This window comes from Kogia breviceps, chromosome 3 (assembly GCF_026419965.1).
Source record: "Kogia breviceps isolate mKogBre1 chromosome 3, mKogBre1 haplotype 1, whole genome shotgun sequence".
Taxonomy (NCBI): domain Eukaryota; kingdom Metazoa; phylum Chordata; class Mammalia; order Artiodactyla; family Physeteridae; genus Kogia; species Kogia breviceps.
This window is the reverse complement of record NC_081312.1, coordinates 171,065,744-171,080,264: the sequence shown is the minus strand read 5'-3', so window position 1 is coordinate 171,080,264 and position 14,521 is coordinate 171,065,744. Positions and strand designations below refer to the sequence as shown.

General features: G+C 37.7%; 1 protein-coding gene across 45 annotated transcripts in view; it reads right to left on the bottom strand.

The window, feature by feature from the left end:
- The window catches only part of PARD3 (par-3 family cell polarity regulator), a 704,173-nt gene that overhangs the window by 88,968 nt on the left and 600,684 nt on the right, over nt 1–14,521 (bottom strand). The window contains exon 23 of one of the 45 annotated variants that reach the window (XM_067030355.1): nt 13,214–13,238. The exons of the other annotated variants lie outside the window; for them this stretch is intronic. Within the exon in view, the coding sequence (XP_066886456.1) occupies nt 13,229–13,238 (10 nt within the window). The 3' untranslated portion in view covers nt 13,214–13,228. Of the gene's footprint in view, nt 1–13,213; nt 13,239–14,521 lie in introns of those variants that run through there. 45 annotated transcript variants of the gene reach the window in all.

Here is a 14,521-nt window from a genome sequence, read left to right as displayed (position 1 = left end):
TTCTAATGGGTTAGAGAGTTGAGGAAAGGTTATGGATTATACTATTCATTCAATAAAACCACTGGGGATACAAAGGTTAGTCAGTTGAGACCTACAGTTAAAGTCTGTGCTTTAAACTAAAATATACATTTGAGTGTCTGAATAAAGAGCAAGTGGATTTTAATATTTTAGGTGAAAACCCTGAAGAACTAAAAGAAGAGTGAAAATCAGGAATATATGATGGAAATTTGAAGTAAAAAAAACAATAGAAATTAAATTACCAAAACTGATGGTTTTTGATGACAAAATAAAACGATTATCAAGTTCTTTTTCACATTACGGAGGTTTTATCATACAAGTATAGAAACTAATTATAGAACCATTATTTTAATTCTTTAATCATGAAATGATTACACAGAATTTAAGGCTAACATTTTCTTTGTTTTTGCATTCTGTCTTTAATGAAAGCATAATTGCAAAATATTATACAACACTAAGCTATGGTTTTTTTAGGATAAAAATTCCAATGCAGTGCAGTGCTTAATACTCATGTCATAATTCTAAATAATGGTTACATTCTATATGGCTTTTCTGAAATGACTTAAAGTGGAAAATAATGTAACAGGAGATATAGTGCCTGTAGGTTTCACGAGTGGCTAACTCTGAAACATTTTTGATGCCTAGAATAAAAGCAGAAACATAAATTTATTCATTCTCTAAAAAACAGAACATTGGATGGGCCCAAATAAAGAGTCTGCATCTATTATTTTTAAACATTTTAAAGATCATTAGAATATTTTTCGTGACTGGTAATTAATGTTTTTACTTCTATTTATGCTCTAAATTAATTTCATAATTATTAGTTAATAATTTTCTAGGCTTTTCTTCTATTCACAATTTGACCATGACCTAATTTACAAATTATTTATCTAGAAATAAATGAGACAGAAATGTCAATCAACTTAACTTCTCATTTAGGTTTAACTGAATTATTATGAGAAAGCACAAAAAGTGTGACCATATTGGTTTGGAATTAATGGTAGACATCATTCTTTTGTAAATTACATTTTTTCACAGTAATACTCGCCTATGTATAGTTTATATGTTACGATGCTAAAGAAAAAGCTTAAAATAAAAGAATCTCCTTTTTCATCACATCTTGTCCCTCTGACTACCCAATCCCTCCCCCCCCAAAAACCCCCCACTTTTTAAGGCTTTTAGCTGTTTTCTATGATATTTCTTTTTAACTCAACCTGACATAGTCAGAACGAATCGATCATAATTCCCAGTTTGTGATATACTCTTGATGATTTCTGCAAGACTCACTTTCTTTCACTTAGTGATTTTTAATACTGGACTCAATATTATGTAAATTTATCAATATTATCAGTATGACTCATTACACAAAACAAAAGCTAGGGATTTAGCGATAATCCATATCTAGCCAAATACCTCTGGTATTTAACTACATATTTCAGAATGATACATTTTTACTGCTGTCTTCTGAATTTTTACTGCTGTCTTCTGAATTTTTACTGCTGTCTTCTGATTTATTAGTTTTTTTTTTTTTTTTTTTTGTGGTATGCGGGCCTCACTGTTGTGGCCTCTCCCGTTGTGGAGCACAGGCTCCGGACGCTCAGGCTCAGCGGCCATGGCTCACGGGCCCAGCCGCTCCACGGCATGTGGGATCTTCCCAGACCGGGGCACGAACCCGTGTCCCCTGCATCGGCAGGCGGATTCTCAACCACTGCGCCACCAGGGAAGCCCTGATTTATTAGTTTTAAACATCTGTTTTTTTTCTATTTCTTTACTTTTGCATCTGTATGAGACAATGGGTGTTCACTAAACTTATTGTGATGATCATTTCATGATGTATGTGAATCCAATCATTATGCTGTACACCTTAAACTTATACGGTGCTGTGTGTCAATTAGATCTCAACAGAACTGGAAGAAAAGAAAATAAAGCAAAGTAAAGTAAAGAAGGTAAAGTAAAAGTAAAATAAAATAAAATAAAATAAAATAAAATAAAAAACACTGCTGACTTCCTGCGAAGGTTGGTGAAGCATTAGCTCTCTTAGACACTGCAACCTCAATTCCCACTCCCAGCTCCTCCCAAAAGAGCTCTAGCACAACTTTTCAATGATTGTTTTTTTTTAGTGCTTACATTATTCATATATTGTTCACTGCTAATTCAAGTGGTGCATCATGGTCACATTTCTTTTCTTCTATGACATTCATGGTTTTTCTTTTGCTTCATTTTCTTAGACCCTGTCCCTACAGCCTTTTTAAAAAAGACTTTATTTTTTAGAGTAGTTTTCAGTTCACAGCAAAATTGAGAGGCAGGTACAGCGCTACCCCATGTACACCCTGCCCCAATGCAGACATGGCCTTCCCCACTATCCACATCCTCCACCAAAGTGGGGTATTTGTTACAGCTCATGGATCTACACTAACACATCATGATCACCCTAAGTCCACAGTTTAGAGTAGCGTTCACTCTTGGTGTTGCATATTCTATGGGTTTGGACAAATATATAAAGACATGGATCCACCATTGCGGGATCATATAGAGTGATGTCATTGTCCTAAGACTCCTCTATGCTCTGCCTAGTCAGCCCTTCCCACCACCCCTCCCCTGGCAACCCCTGATCTTGTTATGTCTCCACAGTTTTGCCTTTTCCAGAATGTCATAAAGTTGGAATAATACAGTATGTGGCCTTTTCAGACTGTCTTCTTTTACTTAGTAGTACACCTTTTAGGTTTCCTCTATGTCTTTTCATAGCTTGAAAGCTCCTTTCTTTTTAGCCCTGAATAATATTCCATTGTCTGGATATATCACAGTTCATTTATCCATTCATCTACTGAAGGACATCTTGGTGGCTTCCAAGTTTGGGCAAGTATGAATAAAGCTGCTACAAACATTTGTGGGCAGGTTTTTGTGTGGACATACGTTTTTGATTCTATGGGGTAAATACCAAGGAGCACGATTGCCGGATTTTATGGTAAGAGTATGTTTAGTTTTGTAAGAAATTGCTAAACAGTCTTCCAAAGTACTGGTACCATTTTGTATCCCAACCAACAGTGAATGAGTTCCTGTTGCTCCACATCTTCACCAGCACACACTATGGGTTTGAACAAATATATAAAGACACGGATCCATCATTACAGTATCATAGACAGTGGTTTCACTGCATTGTAGGCGTTTTGGATTTTAGCCATTCTAATAGGTATGTAGCGGTATCTCACAATGTGCATTTTTCCCTGACGACATATGGTATGGAACATCTTATCAGATGCTTATCAGCCATCTCTGTATCCTTTTTGGTGAGATGCCTGTGAAGGTCTTTGGCTCTTTTTTAATTAATTAATTAATTTAAAAATGTATTATTTTTGGCGGCGTTGGGTCTTTGTTGCTGCGCGCAGGCTTTCTCCAGTTGTGGTGAGCGGGGCCTACTCTTCATTGTGGTGCATGGGCTTTTCATTGCAGTGGATTCTCTTGTTGCAGAGCACAGGCTCTAGGCACATGGGCTTTAGTAGTTGTGACAAGCGGTCTCAGTAGTTGTGGCTCGCGGGCTCTAGAGCACGTGCTCAGTAGTTGTGGCACACAGGCTTAGTTGCTCCGCGGCATGTGGGATCTTCCCGGACCAGGTCTCGAACCTGTGTCCCCTGCTTCGGCAGGTGGATTCTTAACCACTGCACCACCAAGGAAGCCCTGGCTCCTTTAAAAAATCAGATTGTTGGTTTTCTTATTGTTTTAAACGATTTTTAAAATGTTCTTTGTGTATTTTTTTTAATCAGATATGTGGGGTGTTTTGCAAATATTTTCTCCCTCTCTACAGCTTTTTAATACAAATTTCCACAGGATCAAACTTACCACAACTTATCACCTCGTTATTTTCTTGGAGTTCTCCAGCCCCCATGCTGGTCCCACACGCCCCAGTCTGCACTGGCTCCCTAGTTCCCAGCGTCTCTTTTCATCAGCAACCTGGCATTTGTTAGAGCATGCATTCTATAGCTGCCTAAAAGGGGATGTGTTGGCAACAAAAAGTGTTGTATCTTTGCATGCTTCAAATGTATTTATTCTACCATCACATTACCCTACAGTATTTGAAGGTAGGGCCCCGCTGTCTTCTTGCTCCCAATGCTGCTGTTGAGTCAGCTAACATTCCGACTCCCAACTCTTTATTGTATACTTTTTTTTTTTTTTTTTTTGCGGTGCGCGGGCTTCTCACTGTTGTGGCCTCTCCCGTTGCGGAGCACAGGCCCCGGACGCGCAGGCTCAGCGGCCATGGCTCACGGGCCCAGCTGCTCTGCGGCACGTGGGATCCTCCCGGACCGGGGCGCGAACCCGTGTCCCCCGCACCGGCAGGCGGACTCTCAACCACTGCGCCACCAGGGAAGCCCTATTGTACACTTTTTTAAACTTCCCACTGCTCCCTTTTTAAAATCGATTTTTCTGAGCACTAGGTGATTCTTTGATCTAGAATCTTAAATTCTCCAGTTGCAGGAAAATTTCTTATGTTATTTCTCTAATACTCTCTCCATCATCATCTCTCCTTCTAGAAAGCATATATGTTAAATGCCTGACCTCCCAAGGTGAACTTTGATTTTTTTTCTCTTTCTCTTTCTCTTTTTCTTTCTTTCTCTTTGCCATGTTTGTCTTATATCTCTTATTTTATTATTTTGGGGGAAATTTCTTCTATCTTACCTACGAAGCTTTCTATTGTGTTTCTTCATACTGCTATCATATTTATTATTTTCCAAGAGTTCGTTCATATTTTCTTAATAATCCTTTCCAATAGCTTCCTGGTCATGTTTTGATGGTTGCAGTATCTTCTCTTATTTCATGGTGGGTATTACTTACAGTTTTTAAATATTTTCTCTTCTCTTCCCTGTAATTTTTGTTTCTTCCAAGTTCTTAAGTTTATTGTTATTGCTTTCATCTGTCTTCCATAATTAAGGCATTCCTCAGATGTTTGATAAGCTTGCCTGTCCTTTCTGTTTCAGAATGAGGCATTGGGACTTCCCTGGCGGTCCAGTGGTTAAGACTCTGTGCCTCCACTACAGGGGGCACAGGTTGGATCTCTGGTCAGGGAACTAAGATCCTGCATGCCACACAACCAAAAGAAAAAAGAAAAAGAGGCATTAAAAAGCAGATTAGTCATTGTGTGCGTGCATGGGTGGGGCTTATGAAACGGCAGCTATTACTCCAGAAAGGCTAGGCAGGGAGCCACTTTTACGGTTGGTGATTCCCACATGTCAGTGTATGAGCGTTCCTACTGGGGCCATTCAGTTTCTTCAGAGGAGAACCCGCCAGTCTTAGGTCTGAGGGGCATCAGCTTGTGTCTTGACATCCTGGGGTTATTCTGTCATCATATATGGTAATAAAAAGATATACCTATTTTCATAAAAAATAGAGATAGTATTTCTGTTTCTTATTCCTTTTGCTGTTTTGGAGTGATTTTCGAGAAGAAAAGAGGAAAACATCTTTATTCTCTGTCAAGATTTGGACTTTCGAGTTTGTATTATTTTTAATTCTCAATTATTTCCAAGTAGATCAAATATCTTTTCAAGGATATTTAATATTTCAAGGTATATGGATACTTACATTGGTTTTTTTTCTAGTATATGAAAGGCACGGATGTGACTGTTCTGAAATTATAATATAGTTGTTGTTTTTCATAACAGGATGATATCTACCACTCCTCAATATACTTTAGGATTATTTTTATATTACTTTTTAGGATCATTATATATATATATATATATATATATATACACACACACACACGCGCGTGCGCGCACACACACGCACATACATACACACACAACTTTTTAAGAGTATATGATTTTATGCTATATGTTTATATTTTTATGTGTTAAATACATATATATACTTATATATAAACTTGGAGACTAAATCTTTAAAGCATTGCAACTGTAATCTACCAAGCTCCAAATATAAGTAAATCATATTTTAATGATTTACCCAAGTCCTCCTAACTCTCTCCCCCCAAACGCACGTTCTGACATTAATACTCAAAACAGTTTTCCTTCTTTGACATGTGATGAAATTCACAGCTTGGCTTTATGCTTATTACACAAGTTTACTCCCACTGGTCAATGTGGTGGCTATGATTTATAATTTTTAATTCTCTGCTTCAATATTTTCTGGCCTCCACTCTTAATTGTCCTGCCAAATAGTGACCAGCTCCCATTGGGATCTCTTAAAATCATTGCACCGGTGCTCATGATAAAGAATGTGTCCTGACTTTTCCCACAGCACAGTCCTGCCTCCGCTACAGAGCATGCTTTGAGAATACACTTCCAGACTCCAGAGACCCCACCACACACAAAGCTGATGTCATTTTTCAGGAGATAGCATAGTTTTGAGGCTACCACATGTGAATTAATACAAGCAAATTAAACCTAGTATAAGATTCCCGAACAATCATAGTCTTAGAAGAACCAATTGATAGACTGAAGAACTAAAAGTTTATCAAAAGCCCTTTTTGTTTGTTTCAATCCTCGTGTTTGAAAATCCTTCTAGAAAGCACTAAATTCTCTTCCATCTTGGAAAGAAGGAATGATTAATATCATCTAACTTTTTTAAAAGTTTCAAGATTCTCATGAACTTTAGTTCTTTCTTTTTTATAAATTTATTTATTTTAGGCTGTGTTGGGTCTTCGTTGCTGTGCGCAGGCTTTCTCTAGTTGAGGCGAGCAGGGGCTACTCTTCATTGTGGCGTGCAGGCTTCTCATTGCAGTGGCTTCTCTTGTGGAGCATGGGCTCTAGGCACACAGGCTTCAGTAGTTGTGGCTCTCGGGCTCTAGAGTGCAGGTTCAGCACTTGTGGCGCATGGGTTTAGTTGCTCTGTGGCATATAGGATCTTCCCGGACCAGGGCTTGAACCCGTGTCCCCTGCATTAGCAGGCGGATTCTTAACCACTATGCCACTAGGGAAGTCCTGACCTTTAGTTCTTATTACTGACTACTCTTGAGTAGGAAACAAAAGGAAGAAATTGAGTTGAATGTTACTCTACTGACTATAGGTATTGTCCCAAATCCCTTTCACTTTTTTTTGACAATTTTTTTTTGACAAACTCCCAAGAGTAGCACTTCTGTAGGCATCTACCTCTTTCTCCTAAAAAGTGCAATTTGCAAACACATTGGCTAATTGTGGGTTTGCTTGGTTGGCTTCTAGTTAATCAAGATTTTATTGTATCATTTTGCTTAAATATTTAAAAATTTTAAAATTATACTTTAGCTGAATAAAATGAGAAAAAAATATAATTTCTTTTCTGGGAACAGTATTCATAGAAGAGGTTCTTTTCTCTAGTTTGACTTTTTCTCAGTTTCAGGGATTTTCAAATTTCCAAAAAAAAAAAAAATTGGTAATATTGAATTCCAGACACAAATCATTTAAAATGTGGATAAAAACCTTTTGACCGGGCTTCCCTGGTGGCGCAGTGGTTGAGGGTCCGCCTGCCGATGCAGGGGACACGGGTTCGAGCCCCGGTATGGGAGGATCCTACATGCCGCGCAGCGGCTGGGCCCGTGAGCCATGACCGCTGAGCCTGCGCGTCCGGAGCCTGTGCTCCGCAACGGGAGAGGTCACGGCAGTGAGAGGCCCCGTGTACCGCAAAAAAAACCCCCAAAACAAAAAACTTTTGACCTCTATAAGGTGATTCATATGGTGAAATTTTCACTCCTCTGTGTCAAAAATATTGTTCAAAGACTTTAATCTGATACTTTACTAATTTAAATAACTTTCTTTTGGGGCAAAATCCTTATTTAGCAGGATCACAGATTTTTAAAAGATTTGTTTTTCTGCAATAAACAAAGAATTTTTGATCTTTCAATTAACAAAGAGCTGGAAAAGAGATAAGAGTAACTACCCAGCCAAGGTGCTACTGAACCATGAGTGGAAGGGGCAAAGGTCATGGGAATTCAGATGTACATTTCAAAACCAGCCTTGATGCCTGAAAGCTCCCCAAGGCAGGGGTAGTGCCACCTATACCTGAGGACAGAGGAGAAGGAAATGGAGCAAAGCATCTGCTAAAACCCAGTATGATCCCTTACAAGCAGATTGTAACACCGCCTTTCCCATATTTTTACGTTCAACTGATGTCCAAGTACTAGTGTGCAGGGAAGCGAAGCCAAGACCAAATAGAACTAATTATGTGTGTGGTAGCAACAGAAGTCCAGAACATAGACACAGACTTTGACACAGATTTAGATGTAAACATCAGCAATTTTCTAACACAGGCATTTATACTAAAGAACCAGTTTGGGATATTTTCCTTTTTTTGCGGTACGCGGGCCTCTCACTGTTGTGGCCTCTCCCGTTGCGGAGCACAGGCTCCAGACGCGCAGGCTCAGCGGCCATGGCTCACGGGCCCAGCCGCTCCGCGGCATGTGGGATCTTCCCGGACCGGGGCACGAACCCGCGTCCCCTGCATCGGCAGGTGGACTCTCAACCACTGCGCCACCAGGGAAGCCCTGAGATATTTTCTTGAGTTGCAAAAGAAGGATTTAGAAAACATATACTGAACTATTACCCATTTTGTCACAAGCCAATTATCTGACATAAAGCTACATTGAGACTCATAAGTCACAGATCTCAATGATATCATTCTGTTTTGTCTTTTCTCATATTGTAATGTCTCTACAGACTGGCACTGATATTGCTTGATTTTGATATCATAATAGTGTCTCCATGGATTTTGGCTGACATTTTGTTTTGACATTATGCTACAACAGACCTCCACTGACATTTCATTTTGTCACTGCAACATTGTTTCCATAGGTTTCTACTATATTATTTTGTTTTGACATCAAAATGTCATCTCCATGGTCTTGGCATGACATTATCTAGAGAACTTTATGAAGTCGTATGGAGTCCATGGAATAGATGGGTAAAATGCCAAACATTTAATAAACTTGAGGGTGTTTTTGATAAACACAAATTTATATGATACTTAACTGCAAATTTTGCAAAATTGTTTCCATCAAGTCACTAGGGTTTATTACAACATGGATTCAGTTAAGGAGTTGATTCTCTATCTTTCCAATAACATGTCAACAATTTTGGAGAAGTAATCCACTACCCTTTTGTTGCCAGAATCTAGTTTTTTTTCTTTTCTTTTAATCAATATAGTCTGATTTTTTTGTGTTGCAAACTGAACTAAGATGTAAGAAGTATGTATGAAGTATACAATTATAACTATATTTTGCTGAATTTAAGAAACCATTAAATCACCATTTGTAGCAACATGGATGGACCTAGAGATTAAAGAGAAAGACAAATAACATATGATATCACTTATATGCAGGATCTAAAATATGATACGTATGAACTTATTTACAAAACAGAAACAGACTCAGAGACATAGAAAACAAACTTACGGTTACCAAAGGGGAAAGGGGGTGGGGAGGGATAAATTAAGAATTTGGAATTAGCAGATACAAACTACTATATATAAAATAGATAAACAACAAGGCCCTACTGTATAGCACAGGAAACTATATTCAATGTCCTGTAATAAACCATAATGGAAAAGAATATATGTATGTATAACTGAATCACTTTGCTGGACACCAGAAACTAACACAATATTGTAAATCAAGTATACTTCAACTCAACAAAAAAGGAAAAAAAAAGAAACCATTAAATCATGACACATTTTATATATCTCTGAGACAGAAAGAAAATGCTGCCAATTAACATTGGTTGTAAGAAGTATCTTAGTATTGGAGATTTTAAATTGTGAAAAATGTGAATCTTTTAATTGTTGAAAAGTACAGTGGTATGGCATTTGATAAAATCAATTACCAAAAATGGTGATTTAAAGAAAAACTTATAAAAAAAACTTATGATAGTTTGAACATTTTTTCTTAAAAATCATGGGATAAAAACATAAATCTTAAGCTGATTTTGAAGTGTTAGGTAGACATTGTTGGTGAAATTCCTGACAAAGGATTCTCCCTTTCCTAGTAGCTTCCCCCTTCTTTTGGATTTACAAAATTATCTATGAACATTTTACTGTTCATAATAAGACCAAGGATATTTATCCAGAAAGCTAAATACTTCTAGGTTATATTACCTTAAATTCTCAGGAAAATATCTTTACAATGTAATGTTATATCTTCAACTTTGGTCAAAAGTCAATATGACAAATGGTCATAACGTGAACATTTCTGTGTTCTTCGCAACCCTATATTTACAAGCGTAATCCAATTCGTTATACAATTTTTATTTTAGAAAGTGTATATGTGAGAAATTACTCCTAACATAAACACCAGAGAAGATATTCTACACATGATCTCATATATTTCCATTTATTGCACAAACAGTTGTTCATAATAAGAGCATTCATGAATCTTATATAACCCTTCACTTGAAAATGGTCATTCTGTTATGCAATTTCCCTTTTACCAGTATGTATGTTAAAAATGACTCCTGGAATTCATTGCTAATGAGAGCATTTCTCCAGATAAACTCATGCATTTCCTTTTGTTACAGAGTAAAGTTTTCATGTTGTCCTTTTTGCCTTGGCTACCAGGAAACTGAGATAAATGTAATGTTCAATTATAATTACTAGCTCAATTTTCTAATGTTTTTTTTTTTACCTTTTTGGGTCCTTTTAAGCTTCATTTTAATAACTATTTTTAAGAGCTGCTTACAATAATTTTTGGAAATTCAGTGGTCAGTACTCCTACAAGAATAAATTTTATTTCATTAACCACAGTTCCTAGAGGGTCACAATGACCACTCTGTTGAGTAAGGAATATAAGCCTAGAATTTCTTTCCCTATTCTGAGTAGTCATTTCTTCTGACTCTTCTAACAGAAATAATATTTGGCTTGTGTGTATGTGAATGATGTGAGATGATGTCTAAGAAAGCATCTAACCCAGGCACTTGATAAACACTGCAGACAATGACTTCTAGAGAGAGGCACAGAGTAGGTTATACATCTGGGCCTGCAGCTCAGGAGAGAAGTGAAACTGCAGAGAGAGCTTCAGCTGCCACCAACACATGCACAGGTGTAATTTAAGGCATAACAGTGGATCAGATACAGAAAGAACATGTTGAAAGAGAAGAGGGATGAATATATATGATAAATCCAACCAATATTGTTAGGAAAGGACTGTTTTTACTTTTCACAGCAATAGAGAAGCAAAAAAGAAGGCTGGAAGTGCTTATGAAGTAGGTCTCTAATGGGATATAAAAATATGCTCTGTTTGAGCAGCAACTCAAGTAACCTGCTAGGCTCTGCTGCTCAAGGCTCATTGCAAGGAATCCCTGTATAAAGGGAATCCCTGTATAGAGGTTGGTCCAAACACCAACCTCTCTGCTCCCTCCAGCTGGGACTTGGGCTTGTTATACCTGGGATGCTGGCAGGTATGCTGCTGTGCTGGTGACAAAAAAAGAGTATCCTCAGGGGCTGTCGACGTAGTTCCTTTCATGAGAGCTAAGCTTTCACTAACTGAAAGAAACTTTAAAGAAAATTAAAATTTTGTGTGAATGAACTAAACGTGACAGCTCTGATGTACTGTTGTCAGGATTATCCTAACTCCACGCCTGTAAGATTAACCTTCTCATTTCCTTGATGTTAGGTTAACATCTGTTATCAAATACGTTCCTTGTTCCATTGAGAGTTTGGCTAACTCTTCGCATGAAAAGAATAAAAGAAAGAGTATAGTATGTGCCCTCTCAGGACCAAGGCTACCGTTCACTATATTCTCAGTATTTCTGATGAGTTATGTAGTTTGTGTAACTTCTAAGTCCCAATGGATATTATTATGACAGAGATTTTTTTTTAAGTTGATTGGACATATTCAATTAATTTAAGCACTTTCCAAAACAACAACAACAACAAAAACCAACCCAAAACTTAATAAGCTTTATTTTTTGTCCTTGTAACTGAGAATCTCGTAACTAAGATATCAGGATCTTAGAAGGAAGTAAAATAGTACGTTAAAGATTTTTACCAATAATGTAATTCTAATTACTGATGAAAAGGAGCACAAAAGGACACCAAACTTTTGCATTTTTGAGAGAAAAGCCAGGATTTATCAGTAACTATGACTATAGCCTATGTTTGGAAGATCAAGATGTTTGGCATCACAGAGAAGAGAGATCTTTTTATTTTATAACATTTTAAATAAAATTCTCATTTCAGAAACATGAGTGTATATATTTGTAGCAAACTTTCCAACTGAAACTTAAGCTTGACATATACATTTGTTATCCCCTTTGCATGCACTTGGCGGGGGTGGGGGGGGTGGGGGGGTGCTCTGAGACCCCACTCAAACCCAATCCATGAACAGCCTCCAATCTAAGACACATTGTTCACATCTTGCCAAGGTGTAACTGATAGTATAAAGGGTTGAAAAGCCTATATTTAAAAAAAGGCAGGCATTCTTGACTTTTCCCCATGTGTTCCCAGAAACCACATCATAAAGTGAATCACATTTTCCCATAGGAGCAGTGTTATAATTGGTGGTTATGTTTCTGACCAAGGAGTTGGCGCCAGATAAGGCCATGATATAGTAACAATGGATCACATAAGGAAAGATATAATAATTCTAAATCTTTATAGTTAAATAGTAAAAGTAGACTGCAAATACTGTAAAACGAGTTTAAGTACAGTCTATGTACTCCCTATACAAGAGAACACAAGATTCTACAGAATATATATATATAGCTAGCTAGCAAGCTTTATCTATCTATCTATCTATAGTACTAAGAAATTTTTAGAAATTCAGCATGAAATGAACATCCCAACTAAATATCATAATACTTCTGCTTTTTTTTAAAACCTAAAATGGCTTTACAGAGGACTAAGACCAGATTTTTTGAAGACAAAGAGGGACGTCTTCTAGTTAAATCCTTCAATTTTACCCTGTAGACCCAACATGCTTTTTATGTGATTTTTCACAGGATCTTTCTGTTACTTTGAAAAAATTTCCCTGTAGCTAACAGAGACTTTCAAAAAAAACCCCATACCATCAACTTCATAACTCTTCCAAAATGCTAGAGCCAGGACATCACAGATTGTCCAACTAAGTGTTTGGGTGTGTGCTGATCTCCATCGTGGCATTTAACATTTTATTCAAATGCCATTTAAAAAACAAAGCTGGCTTTAAAAAAAGGAATATTCAATCATTTCCCAGATAATTGATAGAACTGGCATAGAACAACATCCAGGCTGTCCTCGGATTGTCTGCTTTCTGTCTTCTAGGTCACACAGGGCTGGGAAGGTTAAAGGCAAAGAAAAGGAAACTGTAACTGTTTCTTACACAGTAGGGAATAAACAGTCAGCACTCAAATAACTCTTACGCTGCAGTCTCTACTCCACGATCATAGGACCATTGCTTTTAGAACTGAAGAACACTCTTGGGTGCTGCCCTGGAGGCGGTGGGGTGAATTGGGAGATTGGGATTGACATATATACACTAATATGTATAAAATAGATAACTAAAAATAGAACCTGCTGTATAAAAAACAAATACAATTAAATTTTAAAAAATGACAATAATTATAGCTAATCAGTACTGAGCCCCCCCCCCCAAAAAGAACTGAAGAACACTCAAACCATAAGGTAGCACTGAGATCACTGGGACCAGCTTCTCTTTATCAATGAGAAAATTGAGGCCCAGAGAGATAAAATGACATGCCAAGGTTATTAACAAACTAGGAGAAGGCAGACACAGGAAGATGCAAATATACAGATTCTCAGCCCAGGGCTATGCCGGGTTGGCCCACATTTTAACACTCTGTTGCTATTGTCTTCCTGATGCATAGAAATTGGAGAGAAAGCTTTCTAATCTGTGCCATACTTGAATTAGGGGATCTCTCTCTCTCTCTCTCACACACACACACACACACATACACACACACACACACATAATAAACTTTCAGTTCATAATATGACTTCAAAGTAAACATATGTATCTGCAGGGGTCTCACCCACTGAGGGTGTTTGCCGGCCCTTCACACACTGAGAGCTCCACCCACCACCCACCGTCTGGCTGTGGCAAAAGCAGCCCCCAGTGGGATCTGGAAAAGAATCTCAGACCCAGGGAAAGGGAGCTTTTTAGAGGCAGGTGTAGCCTGGGGTGTGAAAGCAGAGAGCTGGGCTCCATCATGGTTCTTCCATCTCTGATCAGCTTTGTGAACTGAGTCAAATGACAAACTCTCTGAACTCTTCTGTGAAGTGGGAATTTCCTTGCAGGCTCACTGTGGGGACTAAATAAAGAAAAATAGAAAGAACAGCCCAGCATTTGTAAATGCTCTCTTAACAGTTTCTTCCCTCTGCAGAAATCCACCCTAAAGTGGTTGGGATTAGCAGATACACACTACTATATATAAAATAGATAACCAACAAAGACCTACTGTATAGCACAAGGAACTATACTCAATATTTTGTAATAACCTATAAGGAAAAAGCATCTGAAAAAGAATATATATATATATGCATATACACATGTATGTAATAACTGAATCACTTTGCTGTACACCTGAAGCTAACATGA